The sequence below is a fragment of the Fimicolochytrium jonesii genome, assembly GCF_025526975.1.
Source record: "Fimicolochytrium jonesii strain JEL569 chromosome Unknown EV422scaffold_15, whole genome shotgun sequence".
Lineage (NCBI taxonomy): Eukaryota > Fungi > Chytridiomycota > Chytridiomycetes > Spizellomycetales > Powellomycetaceae > Fimicolochytrium > Fimicolochytrium jonesii.
The window spans coordinates 625,254-649,356 of NW_026515682.1; the positions used below are offsets into that span (position 1 = coordinate 625,254).

Here is a 24,103-nt window from a genome sequence, read left to right on the forward strand (position 1 = left end):
AGCATCTGGACAAGACTCCCAGATATCCAACGCTTCACTCTCAATGAGATCAGAACGTGGTTGCCAGGTAGGGGTGGTAAAACCAAACCACTTGATGGAGTATTCCTTTTGGACGTTCTTGTCGCGGCGTTGACGTTCGGAGAGGATGTGTTCGATATGGAACTCCTCTTGCGAGGTGGGAGCATCTTCTAGAAGATCTAGGAGAGCAGGATCTTGACGAAGGCGCTCAGGGAGTCCAGTGGATTCGTCGAAACGAACGTCACGTGAGACGGCGACAGTGTTGTGAACTGGATCCCAGACATAGTAACCTTTGGTGCCTTGTTGGTGAGCATAGCCCACTAGGTACACCTTGTTAGCACGATTTGCCATCTTGTCCCGGCCCTTGGGTGGAACAACAGTGTACGTGAGACATCCGAGCTTGCGCAGATGCGCGATGCTTGGGCGGCGACCGGTAAGGAATTCGGAGCGCGATTTAGCGTCCGGGGATGCAACTGAATGCGGATAGAGGTTGTGCAGGTAAGAGACAGCCTCCAGGATGTACGGCCAGAGCTTGCGGGGAAGGTGAGTGTCCGCGAAGATGGCGCGTACGCGGTCCAGCAACGTCCGATTGAGGCGCTCTGCTTTTCCGTTTTGTTGACTAGAATAGGCGACAGTAGACTCATGGGTAATCCCATTGTCGTGTAGGTACGACGTGAGCTCGCCAGTGTATTCTCCTACCCTATCCGTATGTAGGTTCTTGAGGGAGACGCCAGTTTGATTCTTGAGCCACTTATGAAAGATCATAAACCTTGCGGTAATAGTGGATGCCTCCTTGTCCTTGATGGAGTAGGTACGGGCGAAATCGGAGCCATCGTCGAGGAACGCGAGACTGTAGCGCTCTCCGTCGATGCCGTGGATCCGAAATGGACCTTGTAAATCGCTGTGAATCAGCTCGCCGGGTTTGTGTGGTGGGGATGTCAATTTAGGGAAGGTAAGGCGGGTAGCTTTGTCGAGAGCGCATGGATCGCAGCGTGCGCCGGAGTCCGGCGTAGCCCCCACTGGAGGCCAATCCTCTACTATCTTAGGCATAACCGGGAAAATGTGGTTTCCAGGGTGTCAAAGACGTTGATGCAGAAGTTGGGGGGTTATGGAAGCGACCAGTGCATGTGCACTGGGCTTGTAGGTAGTAACCCGTTCTTCTAAATAGTACGCGTCGCCTTCGCGCATCCCCATCGCAAGTAAATGTCGGTCGGTATTGAACGTCACGACGTTTGTGGGGTGAAAGGAGACGGTAACGCCGTTATCAGTGCATTTAGCAACAGATATAAGCGGCTGGGCAAGACTAGGAACCAAGAGAACATCGCGAAGAGCGAGAACGTTGCCGCCGGACGTAGGTTGGATAAGTACGGTACCCTTCTTTTGAGAGGTAATGGTAGTCGAATCCGCGAGTCCAATAAGGCGTTAGTAGTCTTGAAGAGAAGATGGATCCAGATCCTCGATATAGGGGGTCATATGATTCGTACAACCGGAATCCACGTTCGCCTTGAAGAGGCGGATGTCGTGGTTGGCTGGTTGGACTCAAACGTGCATGGCATAAGCCATGGAGGCTGCAGCGGGTGCGTCCTGCTTGGTTTTCATGTTCTTGTCCATGATATCCTTGACAGCTTTGTAAGTAAAGCAGTTTTCCGACTTGTGGCCGTCCCTCTGGCAGTATTTGCACTGGGGAGGCTTCTTGGTTGCGTCAGAAGACGAGGATTGGGTAGAGGAGGAGCCTCTAGAGTCGCCAGTCTTGGGTTTGTTCTTCTTCTTCTGAGGTAGAGCGGAAGTAAGGTGGGCAGCGGATGCGCCCGACTGAGGCGTACTCGGGGTCTTCTTGTTGAGCTGGGCGGCTATACGAATCGCGGCTTCTTGAGAAGGGCTAAGTCTATCGTCGTACTGAGCCTGAGCAGTGATCAGGGTACTAAGATTCTTGGGAAGGGCTTGAAGGAAGTCGGCACAAAGCACGTATTCCGGGAGCCCGGGGAGTTGTCCAGCCAAAAGGTTGAACTGGGCGACGAATTTGGTTAAACCTTGATGGTTAATTGACTTGGGCTTCAGAGCGCGCAGTCTGTGAAGAACTTGCGGCAGACGAGTCCAGGGAATGAAGCGCCTCAACATCGCGGAGCGTAATCCGAGTCGCGGGGGCAGTCCATGGACGTCTTGAATATCGTGCCAGGAAATTATGGAGAAGCGCTCGTTTTCAGGAAGGCTTTTCCACCACTGGAGAGCTGGTCCAGTGAGCGCGTTGACGACGAAGTCTACGCATCCGGAAGGCGAAATCATCTGGTACTTCATAATCACGTCGATGTGATCAAGGAACCCTTGAAGCTTGGTAACATTGGAGTCGCCGTTGTAGGTGCCGAGTTTACTAAGGGTAGTGTTGATGAAGACTTTGGAAGCTGATTTGCCGGCCGTAGGGGGTGTTGCGGGAGTAGCAGATCTCACAGATGCACTTTCATGTGGAATTTCAGCGAAAGGAGGGCTTTGAGAACGGGTTTGAAAGTATGGATGCCGTTCCGGGGCTTTGTAAGCGTATGGGACGGAGCAGGCCATAGCGCGCTGAGGAGGCGCATGGGGTGCCGGCAACACAGAGGTCATATATGGCACGTTTGCCTGGATAGGGCTAGTCGAATACTGAGAGCGAGTGCTGTTCACAGGCGACTGAGCAAGCGGGTTCACGGAGGGGACGGGAGGTCTGCCTTGTTGTGGCGCTCGGCCCGAATTCAAGAACGAGGTAACCAATCCAGTCAGAGTGGCTATTTGATCCTTCATTTGAAGCATCTCCTCTTTCTGCTTGACAGGCATAGGTTCTTCCTGAATGGAATCCATCAGGAAGGGGTCCGTTCCGGTATGTCCGCGTGATTCAGGCGCATCCACATATGGCGTGGTTGCGTCTTCCCATTCTGGGATAGTAGCAGAAAGATCCTCCTTGCTCTTCTTCTCATCCACAAATTCACCAGGCATTTTGTAAGGCGGGGTAGGTGTTGGTTCACTGCGTAAATTGGCATGACGGGCTACGCCTTGATTAAGCGGAGTACGTGAGTCAATGCCAGAGCGCTGATTAATAGATTCAGAACTCTTAACAGGGGGTTGTTGAACTTTCTTTCCTCCTCCTCTAGTAGCCGCAGGTAGGGGGTCCAGGAGAGCTCCTCCATGGGACCGCGTGTGGTGAGCGGAGGGCTTGCCGGCTGTCACTGCAGCTGCATAGCCCTTCTGAGGTTGGGTTGTTGAATCCTTAGGTGGCATGGTGCTTTCTAAGAGAGCAGTGACTGGAGACCGTGAGTTCTTTATCCTGGAACGTCCGCTAGCTGCGGGCGAAGCCAGGGCTCATAACCACTTAGCAGTAATCGGCAGAGGAAGCAGATGACTGAGCAAACTCTATGTATGGTGAGATGTAATACAGAGAAGTCTTTTGTAGAAAAGAGGACGCGAGGTCCGAAAGGGAAGAAAAGAGTGAAGTTCCGTATGCGCAAGCGTGGCGTAAGCGGGAGGGAAGGCACGTGAGGAAATAAAACCCAATCTAGCTACTGCAACCCGATCACAACTCCAAACGGGCACTACTGACCGCCGTGAGCTCTAAGAACATGATGAAAGCGCGGTGCTGACGCCTGGATGTCGGGGAAACGGTCCAGACATCTTCAGACGCGTCCTAAGTCTTGCAGAGCCTTCCAAGTGCCGCATCTTGATGCTATCTCAATACTCCCTCTCATTTGAAGGCTCTGCAGCCTCTAAGTGCATCGCAACTCTCAGACGTGTGAAGTCTGGCATGGGGAGGGGCTTGGTGAGCGCATCAGCTATCATCTCCTTTGTTGGGCAGTACTGGAGGGTAACTGTCTTGTGTGCGACCTGTTCACGAATGAAGTGGTATCGGATGTCGATGTGCTTGGTTCGTGCATGGTGAACTGGGTTTGTGGCAAGGGCCATAGCTCCTTGGTTGTCCTCCCAGATGACTGTGGGGCATTGGACGAGTCCTGCCTTGTCTTGGTGCATGCTCAGTTCTCTGAGTAGAGATCTAAGCCACATGGCTTCTTTACAGGCGTCTGTAAGTGCCATGTATTCGCCTTTGGTGGAGGAGAGTGCTGTAGTGCGTTGTTTTCCTGATTTCCAGCTTACTGGACCGCCGAAGGTGAAGAGGTATCCTGTGGTCGATTTTCGAGTGTCTGGGCAGCCTCCCCAGTCTGAGTCTGACCATCCCACGAGTTTGGGGGTTCCTTGGACGGCTGCCAGTCAAAGTTGGTAGTGTTTGGTCGTCTTGAGATACGCCAGAATGCGTTTGGCAGCTTTCTAATGTCCTTTGCCTGGATTGGCTAAGAACTGGTTCGCAGCTCCAACTCCTTGGGCTATGTCTGGTCTTGTGCCGATCATTGCGTAGATCAGACTGCCTACAATGGCTTGATAGGGCTTGTTCTGCATCTCTGCAGTCTCTTCAGGCGTCTGAGGTGCCATTTCCTTGGTGAGAGGGCTTCCCACGACGCTGGGAGTTGATACAGGCTTGCAATCGGTCATCCCATATGTTTCAAGGCATTTTTGGATGTACCCAGTCTGGTTGAGCGTCAGGAGTCGTTTGGCTTGGTCTCGAGTGACTAGGAGACCCAGAAAGTACTGCAGGGCACCTAGGTCACGCATTTTGTACGCCTTCTGAAGTTCTTTGGCCTTGAAGCTGTCAAGACCGAGTCTCTTGTTGCTCATAAGTATGAGATCGTCCACATAGAGAATCAGGATGAGTAGTCAGCCCTCAAAGAACCTGATATAGACGGAATGGTCTGAATCAAGACGAGTGAAGCCTTTCTCAACAAGAGTGCCGTGGATTTTGATGTTCCATTCCCTGGGGACTTGTTTAAGACCATAGAGAGTCTTCTTGAGTTTAAGCACGAGATGCTCTTCTCCTGGCTTGATGTAGCCCGGTGGCTGCTTCATATAGATCTCCTCACTGAGTGTCGGGTTCAGGAATGCGGTGGACACATCCATTTGGTCCATTTCGAGGTCCTGAGCTGCTCCCCACAACAGGAGTAGCCGAATGGTGTCGAACTTGGCCACCAGTGCGAATGTTTCGTTGTAGTCAACTCCCTCTCCTTGTGAGAACCCTTGGGCGACTATTCCGGCCTTGTAGCGTTTGATACCGCGATCAGCATTCGTCTTGATCTTGTGAATCCACTTGCATCCGACAAGGTTGCGATCTTTGTGTCGGGGAGATCTCATCTTCACTTGGATTTCATATTATATTTCTTTTCTTCTACTTGATCCGAGACCTGGGCTGGCCACCCGAGCTCTCGGTGATACATTACATAAGGCGCCAAGCCTCACTGAAGCCACGCAAGCCCCACTGGCAGCCCATATATAAAGCTGTCAGTCGAGCGGCCGCTGCGAAGAACTTCTTACTTTTTTCTTCACTACAATACACTGCTCTCAGCCCTCTCGGAAGGGCCCAATATCGTCTACGTTTCCTCTGACATTACATGGTAGCACCACCTACCGCTAGCATCACCAAGACATTCCTTGTCAACGTTGCCCCTCTACCGGACGTCGCCCTTACACTCGTTCACAAGCAAGAATGGACCAACAAACTCAAGCTATTGTTGCGGCTGTCGCAGCTGCTTTCGCTACTTGGAAGCGTGCTGTTACGCAAGACACCCAATGAGCCAAACGTTTCAGACTTCTTATGGACGCTCGCAAGAACGTGCTCGTCGAATACAAGGGCTCCAAAGCTGCCAAAAAGATCGAAGAGTTCGTTACGTCTCACAGCAACTTCCTCGAGTCTCTCACTGTCCCGGCTGTACAAGCTGGACCAGACGGTACTGGAGCTGCCAACGCCATAGCCTTTACTATGGCAGAGTACGCTCCTACGCTCACTACCTACCTCAAGGGTACTGCTCTCGAGTGGTACAATACGGCTTACGCCACCAGCGCTCCCGCAAGTTGGACAGCTTCCCAAACGGCTCTTGTTGCTCACTTTTATCCTCGCAACCTGCGTAATACTATTGAGCTCAAGCTCTCCAGGCTCAAGCTCGGTGACTCTCTCGAAAAATATATCAAGGAGTTTCAAGACAGCAATAATGAGCTCAAAGCCGCTCATTGTCTCGATAACACTCAAGGCACCATTCCCCTTATCAATCAGATTCGATACTTCAAGGCCGGTCCTCTCAAGAATACAGTAATCGGTCATTATCTTGCTGAAGCCGTTACAAACTTCGAAGTCTCGCAGATTACTAACATCAACACCCCTATCACTCTCGATCAAGCTATTACTGCAGCCCGTCGTGCTCATGTGGCTCATGGGTTCACTGACGGCAACCAATCCAATACACCTCGTCCGATTGCCTTGGCAACAAGTCCTCGTCAACGTCCAACGACCCCTTGTCCCCTTTGTAACAAAATGGGACATTGGAGAGTTGAATGCTGGTCAAATCCCGAAAATCGACAGCAAGGCTCGCAAACCCAGAACCGACGCGGTGGTTTTTGACAGGGCGGTCGTGGCGCTCAAACTCCGCAGCGCAGTTGCCAACCTAATCAACAACAAGGTTCAGCCAATCAGGTTGATGCTGGGTCACGCATCACGGAAATTCTCGATGACGCCGTCAACTCTGCAAATACTACGAATACTATTACAAATCAATCTTCGAGTTTTTCCCAAGGTCGATAGAGCCCCTCGGTAGCTCTGCTTGGGCTACAACATACGATCCTACCGATAAACGTGCCTTCAAACCACTGTCTGCTGGACTCTGGGTCTCTCATTGTCGCATCGGAAACAAGTTTGCTCGTGTTCTTCTTGATAGCGGCGCAACTGGGTTATTCGTTGACAAGACATTCGTCGAAAAGCATAAATTTCCCAAGAAACGTATCAAATCGAAGCAGATATGGCTGGCCGACAAAGAATCATACATGATTCTCGACACGGTCGTTTCGGGAAAGTTAGATCTAAGGGATCTCGAATCTCAGTCGCTTTTCTTAGTTGGACAACTTCCCTGGCTAGTCAGTAATCTGGCTTACGACGCTATTATTGGAATGCCTTTCTGGCGTTTCTTTAATTACGCTCAACAATTCTCGATGAGTACCTTACCTATCCTTTGCTGGACCAATTACGGCCCTATACCAAACGCACCGCAGTCTGTCACCATCAAGTGCGAAAGAACTTCAAGAAACTGGGAAGACGTCGAATACATCCCAAAACACAACAACCCTTACTTCGATGTACAACAAGATCCGGTCTATGACAAAAGACCCATTCGACCTGTTCAGATCATTAAACCTGTGGATACTCGTCCTTTACAAGCCGCACCTCATTATGTATCTCGATTCGCTCAAGCCAATGCCCTTCGCAATCCTCAAGTCGTAAGAATGACTTCCAAGCGATTCAATAAGGCTTGGCGACGGAACAAGTTTGAAAAAGACACGGTTGCCTCGCTCTTAACAAAATACCGGACGCTCCTCAAGAGCTTAAAGGAAATCCAGGACATCTCAGTGATATCCTAAATAAATACGTCAATACGCTCTTCAAGGAACCGGAAGGTCTACCTCCTGATTGCGGAGAAGATAATTTCAAGATCGAACTCACTGAAGGTGCTGAACCCATTTGGCAACCTCTTCGGCACATGAACAAAGAAGAACTCGCTGAACTCAAGAAACAAATCACCTCGATGCTCGAAAAAGGATGGATACAACACTCCTCAAGTCCCTGGGGTGCTAGTGTCGTCTTTGCGAAAAAGAAAGATGGCGGATTACGCATCTGTTGGGACTACCGAGGTCTCAATGCCGTCACCAAGGAAGATCGCACTCCTCTACCCAATATTTCTGAGATGAGGGATCGGATTCAAGGTTGTAGATGGTTTACGCTTATCGATATTCGAGAAGCATACCATCGTCTTCTTATACGAAAGCAAGATCGAGAAAAAACGGGAATACAAACTCGCTTCGGACATTTCGAGTATTTGGTCATGCCGTTCGGGCTTACCAACGCACCTGCTGCATTTCAACATCTTATGAATAAGATCTTCCACAAAGATTACGACAAATTTCTCGCTACCTATCTGGACGACATTTTCATTTTCTCGAAGACCTTAGCCGAACATCGGGAGCACGTCGATCGTATCCTAAAGAAACTTGAAGAACATGCCCTTTTCATTCAGCCTTCAAAGTGCGTATGGGCTGAAGAAGAACTCGAATGGTGTGGACATATTGTCGGAAGACGTTGTGTTCGCATCGCGCCCTCGAAAATCCAAGCTATCAAGGATTGGGCTACCCCAAAGTCAACGAAAGGAGTCCAACGCTTTCTCGGGTTCACGAACTACTTCCTCGACTTTGTACAAGGTTATTCGGACATCGCTCTGCCCCTATCAAGCATTCAATTTTCGAAAGTCAAATTTCAATGGGGTCCTGAGCAACAAAAGGCATTTCAAAAGTTGCAAGAAGCGTTGATCAATGCGCCTACACTAGCAACAATCGATGAAACCAAACCGATTTACGTCTACACCGACTCATCAGGCTATGCTATCTGGCTGGATTGGACAACCTTCTGGCGATGAAACGATCCCTACGAATCTGCCTACTCTCGTCGGACAATGGAAGAATTTACCACTGCTCCGGCCTGTGGTCTTCTTTTCTGGAAGCATGAAGGACGCAGAAACTTGATATCCTACGCACAAACAAGAGCTATTAGCTCTTGTCAAGATGTTGGTCGCCAATCGACCATATCTCATCGGTTGTTTCTTCCGATGCTTTAGCGATCACAAGGGAGTCGAATTCATCCAAACACAACCCCATTTGAGCAGAAGACAAGCCAATTGGGTGGAGAAACTACAAGAGTATGATTTCGACATCCAGTATTTACCTGGACGATGGAATCATATCGCTGACATGCTCTCCCGCAATCCAATCTATGCGCCTCGGTGTGTAGATTGTCAATGATGTCTTGACATGCATACGCAGATCAGCAACATGCTTGTCAACGAACCTTCCTCCAATGCTGCGACAGACGATCCACAAGACTCACCTACTTGCTCAGAAGAAGAATGGAAAAAGGCGCTATGCAAAGATCCATATTTGGATTATATCGATGAAATTTCTCGAAAGCCCCAACACGAGAAAACTTTGAAAGAACTCCGTTATACATTCGAAAATGGATTAGTACGACACGAAAGACGTTGATACATTCCTGAAGACATTCGCCCGGAGATTTTACGGAAATTCCATGACGAACTCACCACCGGAGGACATCTCGGTGTTAAGAAGACTCTCGCGAGAATTCTTACGGACTATTACTGGCCTACTGTACGCTCCGACGGCATCAAATACGTTGGAACTTGCAAATCCTGTCAACAATTCAAACCTGGTCATCGTCGATATGGATTTCTCTGACTTCTTCCTATACCCTTTGGAAGATGGCACACAATCGGATTCGAAATTTTCGAAGTAGATGAAACAAACTCTTGGCTCGTCTGCATTGATTCCCTTTCCGGACGTGTGATTCTGACACCGATCAAGAAGACAATCACTGGACGCGAACTAGCCCAAGTCTTTCTAGATCATGTTTGGAAACATGTCGGTATGCCAAAAGTCTTCGTTACAGATCGCAAACCTTGTGCACTTTCCGACTTCTTCCTCGCATTCAATATTCTCCTCGGTGTAAAACACGAATTCGCTACGGCTGGTCAGCAGCAAACTGACAACAAAGTTGAGCGAGCCGTCCAAACCCTGAAAAGGATTTGGAAGCAATACCTTAACTACGACAAAAGCAATTGGAAGAAACTATTGCCTTTAATCGAATTCGCATACAACACTGCTCCAAGGGAGGAATATGAAGGTTTATCGCCATTCGAAGTAGATCTCGGACGCTCTCCAATCCTCCCGGGTTGGAATCCCACTCTCAAAGGACAAGAACTCAAACTTCAAGCTGTTGATCGGAATGAAATCGAACTCTTCAAGAAAGGGCAGGAAGACATCGCCCGCATCGTACTCAAAAAACTTCAGAGATCGCAAGACCAATTTGCACATCAACACGACAAAGGTCGAACGCCAATTGCATACAAAATTGGCGACCTCGTCGATCTAAATTGACAAGGAATCAACCTAGAAGTAGATGCTCGAAGAGGACTTTGATACTCAGCTACGTGGATCGGACCATTCAAAATCATCGCACTGGGAGCACATCCTGATACCTACGAACTTGATTTATCACCATCAAAGATCAGCGGCTTCTGGCCCGTCTTTCACGTCGATATTTTACGACCACATCGCGAAGAGCAATATCCGCAATGTGCAGTTCCACAACCTCATCCGCCAATCGAAGACCGCGGACAACCTGAATGGGTTGTAGAAGATATCATCGACGAGCGACGCGCCGTACGAAATCTTCTAGTCAAAGGGCTCGGTTATCCCGACCCTACTTGGGAACCCAAATCCGCACTTCGCTGCACGCCTGCCTACAAACGATGGTGAAAAGCTCATCCACAATCTTTGTGGATACGGAGACGAACAGCATAGAGCATCTCATATCACATCACACGCACGACGCCGCAAGAACCGCTCACTATCAATCACACCGCTGACAAAAGCAACGTAAACTACATCACATCACGCTCGGCAACGCAAGAACCGACCTTATACACACACATCACACACGACGTCGGCTTAGGGACGCCTTTGCCTCAAACACACACATCACACAGTGCGTCAACGCTATAAAATGAACAAGTGCGTCAACACTTTAAAATGAACATGAGCTCTCCCTTTCTTCACATATCCCTCGTAGTTCACCTCTTTTTTATTCGGCGCCCTCCTCAGGATCTGAGGGAAGTGTCAAGGATATCTCATCTTCACTTGTATTTCATATTATTTTTCTTTACTTCTACTTGATCCGAGACCCTGGCTGGCCACCCGAGCTCTCGGTGATACATTACATAAGGCGTCAAGCCTCACTGAAGCCACGCAAGCCCCACTGGCAGCCTATATATAAAGCTGTCAGTCGAGCGGCCGCTGCAAAGAACTTCTTACTTTTTTCTTCACTACAATACACTGCTCTCAGCCCTCTCGGAAGGGCCCAGTATCGTCTACGTTTCCTCTGACGTTACAGCCCTTGCAGAAATCGTGCAGTTGGTCAAGCAATCAACATACAAACTCAACTGGATCACGCAAGGACCAAAGAAAGGCGATGTCCCTGGCTCAACGAGACGTGGCATCCATCGCCAATATCTGGCTTGGCCCCCACACGGGCTGGGGATTGGTCAGCTGAAGGCTCTTCTTAACATGGATGCTGCGGGCGTATACGAGGTGGAGGCGCTGTTGGCTAAAGCGCGTGATCCTAACCCCACTGACACCGACATGTGGTACGTCTTAGTCCACTGGGCTGGGGATGATCTGGCACAATCGACTTGGGAGCCCCTGTAAGTCCGGTTTGTCTTATCGGACAGATACGTTCCTGCTCATAGGCTCACCGGACAAATCTCCTCAGGCGACGGCTGCATTGGACAAATATTCAAGGCTGGCAACGCTTACCAGAGCTAACCCCAGCGAACGACGAGGAATGGAACCGCATGATGGATATGGTTGACGAGCTCCTCGGAGCTACGAGCGCCTACCAGGCCATGGCGGTGGCGGAGGTTGACATGGGCATCCTGCACTCTGATGAAGATTACGGTTCGACGGACGACGACGATAATCATGAGAGCGTCATTGAATCGGACGAGCGACAAGTCGAGAATCATCCGCAGAGGGTACAGAATCCAGTCCTGGATGCACACCAGGCAGGAGAAGCTGCTTACGTGCAACCAAACCCGCTGCCCAATACCCCGCCCCCTTATGTGTCTCCCGGTTTCAACAACGATGTTGTACCGTATCAGTCCGATACGCAACTTGAACCATATCGGTACGTTACGGAGGAATTGTCTGCTCGCCCACTCAAACGCAAAGAATCAGCCAGCGACAAACCCGAGGACCATAGGGGGAGGCGCCTTTTCGTCTCTCTCTCGCAATTAGCTGCCACCATCCCTCGGTCGGTCCTCGTGTTTAAACTGCCCACCATCCGTGACCTGTTGGGATCGAACTATCAACCCAATACAACTTGGCCACCGCTCGCAAAACTCCAAGGAAGCGCCTTCCCCGGGGACGGCGAGTTATATCGGATCCTCTCCTTCTTGCAGGAGGATCGGTGGCTTGCCAACACCACTGCGGAATTGGTGATCAACGTTGTAAAGGCCTCTGAAAAGTTTCGCGAGGATGTCTGCCATGCGCCCGTGAGCTATAACCAGATTAGGAGCACACAAGTAGCAGTAAGCTTCGCGAGAGGGGTTATAAAGGTGCGGCGACTACTCCAGCCAACGCTTTGTGGCTGCGCCCATGTTGGATGGGAATCATTTCTGGGTGGTGATGTATGACAGGATAGACCAACGCTTTCTCCTGTGGGATTCCCTGAGAGCTCGGAAAACGACGAAGAGGTATCAGGATACTCTTGGACATTTGTCTTGGATATTGGAAAAGGTTCACGGTGAGAACTCGTACCCTTAGTTTTTTCCTCTTCCCTGAGCTTATCGGACCGATACGCAGGAGTTAACGTGCCACACTGGCCGGAAACGTGTGTACCCACTGCAGAGGGCAAAATCACCACAAAAGCCATGCGGGCCAACAGCTCGCTTTGGGATATGGTTGACATCTACCCGCATACGTGGCAACAACCCAACTACGTGGACTGCGGCGTATACGCCATTATGGAGTACTTGTACCTCTTCCTTGATGGGGATCAGGCTAACCTCACATCCATTGGGCGCGATGGGAAAATGCAAACCAAAGTGCCTGTTCCAGCATTAGACACAGGGGCGGCGGTGTCGATGAGGGGCTGGATATATGACTTGCTTAGCCACTGCCCATCTCTTGTCGCCAAAACGCGGAAGGCAGACGCGGAGTACAATTTCTGACACGAAATATATAGGAATATGCATATAATCACATTACAGCCGTAAATGTCTGAAATTTTTTGGAAGGAGGTTCATCATGGCCGCAGCGTATCGGGTCCGATAAGCCTTACCTACCACCCATGCCAATTGATTCCGAATATCTTGACGTCCGTGGGTGTGCGAGAGGTCAATGACTACGGTATATCGGGCCAGATAACGTGGGTGAACCCGCGTTCTGTAATCCGCGTTGCTAATGAGAATCACAAAAATCACGTTTTTCTGTTTTTGGGCGCACAGCGGAAATCAAAGGGGGGATGAGGTGGACAGGGGGATAGACATTTTTGTTACAGCGTGCTGCTTGGGGTGGTAGAGGTCAATAAATCTTCATAATGCGGTGACCTGGGAAATACGGGGGAGAAGGAGGACCTGCCTGCAGTGACCCATCCTCCTGAGCGGACGGGGCACTGGCATCCATTCCAAGCTCGTTATGTGAATTGAACTTCTTGTGAGTGACGGGAATGGCCTGCGGACGCGTGCTTTAGCCCAGGGTCTAGTTTTGAAGTTTTGAACAGAAACGCGGTGAGTCGGTGACGCGCTTCAACAGCTGGTTTGTCAGCAGCCTTGGAAGAACAAGGAGGTTTTTCCAAACAAGCAAAACCTTGGCATCCGTCCAGGGGAATAGCAATAAGTTCCAGACCAATGCGAAACGTGGATAGACAGAAGGCGGGTTTGTTTTTAGTGAAGCATGAAAGTCTCTTGGTGGACTCCCCAACAGTATCCTTTGTAAGCTAGTTCGGGTATGTCGTCCGGGGAGAATCTCATGGTTGGGCACAGAAGCAGTTGACCAACGGCCTATTCTCTTGTAGCACTCACTTGTTTGGCTCCGAGTAGCGGCTTGCTGCAATAGTCCAACAAAGTCCCACCTGGATCAGCACATATGTTGCCTACTGCAACTGACTTGATGGCGGGACGGATATACCCATCGGTCGACAACGTCGGCGGTGACTCGGAGTCTATTGACATGGACTTAGAAAACCCGCGACTTCTTCGCCCCAAGGAGCCTGGGCTCCCCCGATTATCGACGTCCCAGCTGTTCTCGTTCGCCACCTGGTGGGAGGTTGTGCTGATGTTCTTGGCAGCCCTGGCCAGCATGGGAAGCGGGTCGATCAATTTGATTGCCATAAACGCTATTGGGAGCACTTTAGCTGGACTTATGAGCGGCACAGGTCAGGGCCTGTCGGGGATTGGCGAGAAAGCTTTTCTGTTCGCTGGACTGGCGTTATACGCCTTTTGTTCCAAGTACATCAGTCGGGCTCTATGGACAATGATTGCTGAGCGGCAAGTGAAGCGGATATCTTCTCTGTTCCTCGAAAGCGTACTTCGCCAAGACATGGAGTGGTTCGATCTGTCTGATGGAGACTCCCTGAGCACGCGACTGTCAAACGATGTGCCCTTGATTAGAATCGGGCTCGGCGAAAGCGCAGAAGCACTTTTCTCCGTCGCTGGCAATATCATAGGCTGCTTGCTTGTGTCCTTCTGGAATGACGCGAAATTGACAGGGATAATCCTTTCTCTGCTGCCGCTACTCATCGGCTGCGGGGTTGTCATAGTGAAGGTGAATGCTTCTATGGCTGCGAAGAGCGGCGACGCATATGCTAGAGCTTCCTCTGTGCCCGAACAAGCCCTTTCGGGAATCCGTACCGTGTACGCTTTTACCTTGCAGCGGAGGTTTATGGAGAAATATGAGGACAGTCTTCGGCAGGTCGAACAAGTGGACATACGAAAGGCGATGTTCTCTGGGCTGTCCATGGGTGTCTTCAGCTGCATCTTGTTCCTCATATTTGCACTATCATTCTACATCGGGACACATATGGTCTTGGACGGCAGGATTCCAGGGCCAAATGCAGTGGTTGTCCTCTTGGCGATGATGATTCTAGCCTCCTCGCTGATGGATGTACCGAGAAAGCTCTCGTCCATTGCCACCGCGCAGGCAGCCGCACGTTTGATATACTACATCATCTGGAGGAAACCCTCGATCGATCGGAGCTTCAGTGAGAACAATCTGCTGAACGTTACTGGGGACATCTCGTTCAAAAATGTGAGGTTCAGTTACCCAAGCCGCCCAGACGTGCCCATCCTGCGCGGGCTCTCGGTGGATATCAAGGCCGGGCAAACCGTAGCGTTTGTGGGTGGATCTGGGTCAGGAAAATCCACCACTATCGCCCTTTTACAGAGACTATATGATCCCACTTCTGGGGTAGTCACACTGGATGGCAAAGATGTGAAAGACATGAAAGTATCAGCCCTGCGAAAGCACATTGGTGTCGTTGGACAAGAACCGGTTCTGTTTTCCCTCACTATTCGGCAAAACATTCTCTTGGGAATCCATGGGGAAGTGTCTCCCAACGTCTTCATATCCGCCTGCAAAATGGCTCAATGTCATTCCTTCGTCACGAAGTTCCCCTTGGGTTATGATACGCCAGTCAGCCCAGGAAAGCTATCTGGAGGGCAGAAACAACGGATAGCCATTGCCCGAGCGATTTTGAAGAACCCCAAAATCCTCCTTCTGGATGAAGCAACCTCCGCCTTGGACACCACTTCGGAGCGCCTAGTGCAGAAAGCTCTAGACGCCGCTTCCGCAGGTCGCACAACCATTGTGATTGCGCATAGACTCTCGACCATCCGCAATGCGCATGTCATCTGCGTTATGAATTGTGGGAAGTTGGTGGAGATGGGAACTCACGAACAACTTTATTCGATGGGTGGGGAATACACCGCACTCGTAGACAAGCAAAAGCTGTCTGTGGAAGCTGAAACGGGACAACCAAAAAGGGACTATGGTGCAGAGATGGAAAGCCACGGACAACAACCAATTTTGGAGACCGAGGAAGTTCGTGACATGTTAAAGCTACCGACCGTCACACTGGATCCGCCCGATACAATTGCGAGACAAATACGATTGAAGCTGAAAGCGGAAAGGTTGATAGGACGGCGGGAAGCAGCGCGCGAGTCGCAACGATTTTTTCGGAGGGTGCGAAAGCTTCTCGACCCAGAGACTAAGCTTATCGTTGGCGGCACTATCGCTGGGGCCTTTAGCGGACTGGTCGGTGTTCTTGAAAATGGTTTTCTGGGGCTCTGTCTTGCAATGCTAGTCTTACCAAAGGTGTTGCCCCTTGATTCAGGTGTTCCCTGGTTTTGCGGTCATCATTTCGTTCACGATCGGAGAGGTATTGAAAGAGAAAACCGCGGATACCTGGATTAGCTACATGGGTGAGGCTTTTTCGGTCCCTTTTATGACGACGAACACAGGCTCACAGAGCTTCGGATCATAGTGCTGGTCGCCGGTCTTGCGTTTACCACGCAATGGGCTCAAAGTGCCTTATATGGAAAGGCCGTGGCACGCGCAACGTTTAGACTACGCCTATCTGTTTTCAGAAATCTTCTGCGTCAGGAGGTTGGATTCTTCGACGCAAAGGCCAATGCGCCTGGATCGTTGTGCAATCGCCTTGCAGCTGTGGAGAATGTACCACGCATGCTTACCGATATATACGGAGACTCGGGGCGCGTGATGTTCACAGCAATATATGGGATAGCCCTATCACTCGCCTTCTCGATGACCCTGGCCGGCATCTTGCTCCTACTTGCCCCTTTCATCATCGCCGCGGGTTACTGGCAGAGCACATCTTTGGCAAGATTTGCAGAATCAAGCAAAGAGGCGTATGAACAATCTACACAGGTTGCGATGGAAGCTATCAAAGAAGTCAAGACTTTGAAGATGCTGGACCGAGAAAAGTTCGCGGTTGAACGCTACGAAGCGTTTCTCGATAAACCCTTCCGCATGACAAAGCGAAATGCATTCGTGGATAGCATTGCCTACGGTCTGCAGGACACGGCATCCATGCTCACCATAGCTCTAGGCTTCTATGCGGGACAAAAGCTCGCCGACAGAGGCAGCATTGAACTATGGCAAATCATGTCGGTTGTATTGGGCATGATGACGACGATGATATCGATTTCCAGCTCGGCCGGCCTGGGCATGGCATACGTGAGAGGAAAACTCGCCTCGCAGACGGTATTTTTTGATGCCTTCAACGGTACGCAGGTTCACGACATGAAGCTAACTGGCTCTTGTGTTTGCAGACGTTTGCCATCCTTGATCGAGAGACGTCAATCGATCCCGACAAAGCCGGAATCACCCCTGAAGACTTCCGCGCCGATTTCCAGTTCTCAAATCTAGTATTCCAATACCCGACGTCGCCTGAACCTATCTTCACGGGCATGTTCTCCCTCGCCGGTGTTGCGAATAAAAGTTTAGCCCTCGTGGGTCCGAGCGGTTGTGGAAAATCCACCGTGATCGGCCTCCTCCAACGGTGGTATGACCCGCAAGGAGGTGCAGCTACGCTAGGCGGTACGAAGATTTCACAATACCAGCTATTGAAGGGCCTTCGTCCGCATATGGCACTGGTTGGGCAAGAACCGATACTCTTCGATCTCACCATCGGCGAGAATATAGCTTGGGGTTCTGAGGCTCCGGTCACAAGGAGCGAGATCCAAGAAGCGGCGGGGCAAGCCAATGCTCACAGCTTCATCAAAGACCTCCCAGAGGGCTACGACACGCGTGTTGGTGAAAGAGCTCAACTGTCCGGCGGACAACGTCAACGCATAGCTATTGCGAGAAGCTTGATTCGTCGGCCCAAGCTGCTACTTTTAGACGAGGCAACGAGCGCTCTGGATTCCAGAAGTGAACTTGAAGTACAAAAGGCAATCGATAGGGCTGCTACGGGTCGGACTACCGTTACAATCGCGCATAGGTTGTCTACCATCAAGAACGTTGACCAGATTGCAGTGGTCCAGGACGGACGGGTTGCGGAGCTTGGTACCCATAATGACTTAGTAGCTCGGAATGGAATCTATGCTCAGATGTGTCGAGAGCAGAATCTATGAATCTAGCAAAATAGAGGACAAGCTCCAGACTCACGCTCGGTTTACCCCTAGCGCATGGTTTGGCCTTGTCCTGGAGGTTTCCGCGAGATCTGCTGTGTAATATTGGTTCACATGATCTTCCCAAAATCAAATGAAATGACCTCCCACATTTGATGTATAGTTCCTCTGTGCCAGGAAAGCGTTTGCGCGAGTGCATGGAAGTCACTGCCCGATCCTACTGCCTCACCTGCGCAAGAAGTTATTCAAATGATTTTTGTGGCACAGAAGCTCTTGCAAGCCAGTTTTTCTGGAAGGTCAACATCGCTGCACGAGGAAACGCTGCGCCATGTCAATACAGCTACAATAAGGAATAGGAATAGATCAACACATTGCCAGAGAATCCCGGCGTCCTGTGTCATGTGTTGAATATGTATATATCGCTGGGTTTCTTTTGGATGGGCCAGAGCTATCCTGGCTTGTCTCTGCTCAGGATGAGGCCCCTAGCTCTCGTACATGTGGTTGGTTGCAAGGCGGGCTTTGCAAAGACGTTTTTTGCAAGACAATTGTACCCGTGCCAGGTTAAGCACCATATGTCTCGGGTAATCGGTTCTCGCCGTCAGAACCTGAACGATATTATGCTCTGGACGAGGAACGTAGTTCATGAGTTCAATGGATGAGGAGAAGGTTGTGCTTCAGGACTGCTGGGAAGACTGGTGTCACACTGGTCAGGGTAAGGTTCTTCGCCGATGTGATCTAGTATCTTTCGCATGTCGTCGATTCTCTCGTTTAGCGCAGTTATTATATCCATCTCCTTACTTCTCAATGCGTCCGGTGAGTTTCCAGGCAGGACGCTTCGAATAACCCGCTCCGCGATCCCGACCCAAAATTCCTTGTTGAAGAGAATCTGATGATGTAATTCTTGTTTCCCGGCGATACCAATGATGGAGGCGCCTTCATGCCTCTACCCAGCTTTCCTTCCCTCCGGCTCGTGTTGCTGGTCGGCGCCGACGGTTTCGCAAGCTCAATCATATAAACGGCATATATCCGGGAGATACAGTTCCGAACATCCAGTGGGATGAGACCCTTCAAATGCTCGGAACTGACTGGCCATATACATAGGTGCATCCGACTGCAATGTAGCGCAAATCTCGTACTTCACGCATAATGAAGCCACGTCGTCCGGCATATCCTTGAAACCGAACCAAGCGACCAAATCCATCGGAAACATGCTGCATGCCATCATCTGAGGGTACCGCTTGACATTGTAGCGTATGATGCCGCACGATGAGCGTACAAGCTTTGGCGGTATGTCATCTGCCTCCGAAGCAGCCAGCACTTCCATCAGTTCCCGACCTGCGATGTGATGCCAAAGCCAAAGTAGTTGTTTCACCAGCGGTTGCTCTTCCAGAAGTAGACAGTTTCTCACAGCTTTCGATAAAATCTCCATCGCCGCCTTCTTCCAAAAGCCGACGATCTGGGGTGGTACTGTAGGACTGACATGCTCGCTGTGGATGCCTGGGCGGTGACGACGAATCAAAGCAACCCTCCAAACATCCCACCCCCGCCTCAAGATTTATGAAATACCCTTCTGATTCCATTCCGCACGTAGTCCCGGGTTCGAGTCCTAATTGAAGAAGCTTAGGAGCGAAAGAGGTAGAATGGTCTCGAATGTGCTAGATTCCGGAAACCCTTGTCCTCTGGATGTGTGGTGACCGGAATCTTATGTAATCGCAGCGAAGACTTCTGACAGCGCGTTCCGATGCTGTAGTGCAGCTTCTAGAGGAAAAGGCTGTCGAAAACCCAACTGCATCCATCGAAACAGTGTCGCCAGGCACGACTGGCACCTGTCTTTACACAGGTACAACAAACATTATGAAAGCTACGTTTCGTCGGAGGAGTACACTATACTTATGCCATCGTCACCGGATAGCTGGCCGGTTGTCAGCAGCTGTGATGTAAGGTAAGGGACGGGAGGAGCGAATTTTGCTTTGAGCACACCTAAGTGTACTTATATAAAGTCATTCGATGGGGTATAAAGCTATATTGGTGATATAAAATCATAAAGACACTTGACATTACTCGAATCTATGAGACGCTTCCCATATATGCGCAGGGTGGGGGAGACCCCTTTCTCCGGCGAAGTATTCCTGGGAGAATGAGCATAAATACCCTTGGGATGTTAAGATGCTTTATTCTGGTTCCCAACGCGCCATCCCCGCGAAGAGGTTGACCGTTCCCGACGGTAACGCAACTCAAAGCCTCGAACGATGCTTGAGCCACCGAACGACAAACTAAACTACTCTTGCTCCCCAAGTACAAATTTGCGCAAGATATATTCGTCCGGTGAGAAATGTTCAGTTGCTATAGCCATGAACGCGCTGTGGTCAACATCGAGCCGGTTCAACTCGTGTTCCGCCGTGCATCTTTCCCTGAACAGATTGGTACTTCGTTTTCCCAGGAAGCTGGAGAGGTCACTCAGCGTTTCGGCTTCCCTTTCGCAGTCGTCCTCACTGATGGGATTTGCTCCAGCTGCGGGCTGTGATCCTGTTTGCGCAATTAATTGCATGACTTCGTACTGAAGGTCCCGCGTCTCCAACCGAATGTCGTTGAGCAGCATTTTGAGATGCATAAATCGCAACAAGTCGATTGCTACCTCTTGTCGGAGGACTCGCGACAAGTCCAAAATCGTCCGTTCGGGTTCGTCGGTGTCATCGACGTGGAGAGTGTATGTCGCAAGTACAGCCGCGTTGCCGCACACAAACGGTAAGTTTCGATTAACCGCGTCAGGCGAGCGTCGTGCATCATGGCTATCATACGTGAGTTGCACTTGGCCTCGAAAGTAGCAATCTTGCCCGGAACCATCGCGTTCTACGACTACGATAGGGAATGATACATCCTTCATATGTCGGACGTGTAGAAGCTTCTTCAAAGCCTTGAAGTCGCTGACGTCGGTGAAGTACGGCTGACTATCAAAAGGAACAAAGAGGAGTTGCGGCATTTATTCGCTTGGAGTGTATACAACTTCCACAACAAAGGGGCGTTAGCGTTCAGAAGTAAGACTTGCTAATGCGGCGATGTCGAAGGGAATTGTGGTAGCGATTCACGTATTTGGAGGATGTGCACTCAATTTTACTCCCAGATGGGTTAAGTGCTCTGGAGTTCGGCCATGACTGCTTTTATATGAACAAGCAATTGGCGCGGTGAGGGGTTTAGGGTTAGGCATACACTCCGCGACCCTAACGGACACATGCAACCCAATCGTTCTTGAACTCGTTCTAGAATAGACGATCCCTAAACCTAATAGCTTCAAGATGCCATATCAATTATGTATAGGTTACCCGGTCCGAGTCAAGGCCTTCGATTGTCAACCTCCTGCTGCGCCCACCTTATATTGCGCCTTCAAATTCTTTTCGCTTCCATCCAGCTCACGCCAGGTGAAGCGTCTGAGGGTTCCCTGCTGACCTTCCTCGCCCTCACGATAGCAACGAGTCTGCCACCCGCATCAAGATCAAGAGCCCATCATGGTGAACAGAGACATCCAAGGCGCCAACTTCCGTTACCTCCTCTACACATATGCGCGATATAACGGGTTCAGACCAGACATGAACCGTCAGCCTTGGGAACCCAATCCTTATCCCCTCTGGTTGTGAATGTCCCCCCCCCCCCCGCCGGGCCCCGAATAGCAACCTTCTCCCCCTAAGATCTCCTTAGTTCACCATGATCCCCCCCTTTAGTTTTTAGATGGCGCTTGTTACAGGGTGCATCAACTTTACGCGGCTGGCCTTCGAGTTTGGCTGTGAACCGATTCTCACCGAATCTCCTATGACAGTCTTCACCACCGGTTGTAAACCGTTTTTGGCTTTTGGCTTACTGGAGTAAGAAACTCACTTCCGCGGTTGTCTTGAAAAAACTAAGATTGTTCGGGTGTGGCGGCGAGCTTCCAGAAACTCCTCCATGACCAGTGCGGAACACTTAATATAGCTGTTGACAAGTTCAACCTCTCGATTATAGTGGTGAGCACTAAGCTGTTGAGCGCTTTATCGCGTCCTTTGCGAAGTTTCCGCCAGTGATATCTGCGCTTCATTGACAATCGGTCACCTTCGGAAGGCGCAGAGGCCAGGCTACCGATTCCGCACGTCGATGAGCTCCCGGAAACCGTAGGCACTGCAACCAAGGATGTCGTGAGACAACGTTGTCGTCGCTGACAACCAGAAATCGTTCTACGAATACTTCACCTAAACGTATGCGGCCTTCCCCAGTAATGCTTTTTAAATCAAGACGGTCAACGAACACAGTGATCTACACCGCAACCGCAAGCCATCGCGCCGACGACGTCTCCCAAACGTTTTCGTCACGTTCTAACTCTTGTTTCTCCAGTGTCGGCGTCAGAGAATGGTAGTCTTGCTCACTGCTATACGGACGCATAGAGTGATTATCATCAGACCACTGACGTAAACGAGACGCAGTTCACGACCAAACTCAACGCCCTTCCCACAGGGTCAGGTAAGGCAGGTCGTTAATGTTCAAGTTTGCCGTAATGCCTGATATACATTCTTGCGATTGATTTATGTACCTCCCAGTGCGGAACTTGACGGAGGTCTTGGCGTTACGTGATAACAAAATGTCACTGGACTCTTCGCAAGCAAATGAGTTTCTGTTTCAGCTGATCCCTCAAGACGAGGACGAAGATTGGCGACAGGTGCGAGCATCAAGTGCGGTGCAAACATCGAAGTTCTGCACGCACGTTATTTGTGACTGAAGGTTTTTTCGGCATGACCAGCTCGTCAGGTGCACCATCTGCAGTAGGCACCAAAGTTTGATCACTCCGTGCGATGGGAAATTTACGGATGATTCTCAATGATAGTTTTTCTGGTTCCCATAGAGAGGGTGGAGTTACAATCAGTGTTTGGCGCTCGCCAAAAGCATGCCGAACCACCAGAGCATCGCGGCAGGACACGCAACGTGGGAATGTACTGGGCGGCATCGGACAGGTTTTTCCAGGCATTCCTTATCGTGCCAACGTTTCTCAAACCAGATTGAAATTCTGTCTGTGGGAGAGAAACTCAGGTCCCCGCAAACATCGATGCTGACCCTTTCCCCCGTTGCATCAGTCCCATCGTAACCGAATGTGAAGGGTAAGCGAATTGTTCAAAAGCCGCTACCAATTGGGTCGGGTAGAATCGACCGATGGTTCAAGAGGTTGGATCCGCGAAAATAACGTTGCACCCTTAAAAGATCCCGCCCGTTTGGACACGCGTCCGAACCCGCCAAGGGTCAGGGCTAAGGGTTGTGCGCCAGGGTTCAGGGCTAGCCGTGCTGGACTGTAATTCGTAGGGCAGAGAATATGGGGAGGCATTCGATTGTTCTCCATCAGGTCGTCAACAACGCTTCGCGCTTGACGCTGGGCATTCTGGGTTGCGATAAAGTGGGCGGACAGAATCGCAACGATAGCAGCAGTGGCAGCGTCCATTCTTGCTCGTCTTGCTGCCGGTATGTCCGTAGCATCAGGACATCAGGAAGTTGTGACAACTAGAAGCTACCGTGAGATTCCAGAGTTTTGCATTGCCAAACCCTGGCTGAAGATTGAGAGAGATTGACGCTAATATGAGAGAATAAAGATCCCATGATTTGGGAGACATGTTCATCAATTGATCCGGGGTCTGGACGTTGCCCACGTCGTCCCCATCAGGGCCCAGCTTTGATTCTCGGGCTTTTACATTGCTTGTATCCTTCTTTCGTCGCTACAAACTTCCAATATAAATAAGGACCGGCGGGGTTGAGGCAGTGCACGGCAAAGTCCAGAATCAAACGTCAAAGTTCGAATTCTTTCCCAGCGTTATAAAAAAATCTGAGAGAAGATGGCATCACCTTTGAATCCCCTCGTACCCACGAACGATGAGGAAGTCGGCGCAGATGGGGGGGACTACGATCCGGCGAGTTTGGCAGCCGAAGCCAAGAAGGCCAATGGCAGCAAATCCAGCACTTTTCCGGCGATCAAAGTTCCGTTGTGGGTTCTGCTGGGAGGAACAACTTTGCTCATCCTAGCAATGGTTGTTGTACCGGTGAGTCCCAAGAAGACAGCACGTTGTATGGGTGAGAATAGAGAGACTTGTGCGCCATCACTCACCTCTTGCGAGCATCAACGCAAAATTAGTCCAGCACAATTTTCATAACAAACGCTTATGCGAATTCGGAGGAGAGCGCACAGACTATCACAGAGGTTTGCTCACCAATGCTGCTTCCTCCTGTCGCCCGGGTCACTTAAGAAGCTTGAATTCTCT

The 24,103-nt window shown here is 50.4% G+C and overlaps 4 protein-coding genes across 4 annotated transcripts; 2 read left to right on the forward strand and 2 right to left on the reverse strand.

Moving 5' to 3' along the window:
- Positions 1–11,256: 11,256 nt before the first annotated feature.
- EV422DRAFT_507165 (uncharacterized protein) lies at positions 11,257–12,920 on the forward strand (the record flags this gene model as incomplete). Its single annotated transcript, XM_053068631.1, has 4 exons — positions 11,257–11,393; positions 11,462–12,278; positions 12,387–12,486; positions 12,553–12,920. The coding sequence occupies 4 exons, from the start codon at positions 11,257–11,259 to the stop codon at positions 12,918–12,920; spliced, it is 1,422 nt and encodes a 473-aa protein (XP_052924835.1).
- Positions 12,921–13,556: 636 nt separating this feature from the next.
- On the forward strand, positions 13,557–18,087 carry EV422DRAFT_533282 (P-loop containing nucleoside triphosphate hydrolase protein). The gene is made up of 5 exons (XM_053070588.1): positions 13,557–13,696; positions 13,766–16,002; positions 16,082–16,169; positions 16,232–16,971; positions 17,040–18,087. The coding sequence occupies exons 2-5, from the start codon at positions 13,837–13,839 to the stop codon at positions 17,841–17,843; spliced, it is 3,798 nt and encodes a 1,265-aa protein (XP_052924836.1). The 5' UTR covers positions 13,557–13,696; positions 13,766–13,836; the 3' UTR covers positions 17,844–18,087.
- A 1,762-nt stretch (positions 18,088–19,849) lies between these two features.
- Positions 19,850–21,111, reverse strand: EV422DRAFT_533287 (uncharacterized protein). Its single transcript, XM_053070589.1, has one exon. The coding sequence runs from the start codon at positions 20,818–20,820 to the stop codon at positions 20,119–20,121; it is 702 nt and encodes a 233-aa protein (XP_052924837.1). The 5' UTR covers positions 20,821–21,111; the 3' UTR covers positions 19,850–20,118.
- A 1,010-nt stretch (positions 21,112–22,121) lies between these two features.
- On the reverse strand, positions 22,122–23,292 carry EV422DRAFT_507169 (uncharacterized protein; the record flags this gene model as incomplete). Its single annotated transcript, XM_053068632.1, has 4 exons — positions 22,122–22,233; positions 22,396–22,421; positions 22,567–22,795; positions 22,985–23,292. The coding sequence occupies 4 exons, from the start codon at positions 23,290–23,292 to the stop codon at positions 22,122–22,124; spliced, it is 675 nt and encodes a 224-aa protein (XP_052924838.1).
- Positions 23,293–24,103: the final 811 nt, after the last annotated feature.

What these genes read in the sequence shown, in the direction of transcription:
- EV422DRAFT_533282 (XM_053070588.1), top strand. Translation starts at nt 13,837, where the DNA reads ATGTTGCCTACTGCAACTGACTTGATGGCGGGACGGATATACCCATCG. An exon ending in CTGGGGCCTTTAGCGGACTG is followed by an intron (nt 16,003 to 16,081) that starts GTCGGTGTTCTT and finishes CCCTTGATTCAG; the next exon opens with GTGTTCCCTGGTTTTGCGGT. An exon ending in GAAAACTCGCCTCGCAGACG is followed by an intron (nt 16,972 to 17,039) that starts GTATTTTTTGAT and finishes TTGTGTTTGCAG; the next exon opens with ACGTTTGCCATCCTTGATCG.
- EV422DRAFT_533287 (XM_053070589.1), bottom strand. Translation starts at nt 20,820, where the DNA reads ATGCCGCAACTCCTCTTTGTTCCTTTTGATAGTCAGCCGTACTTCACC.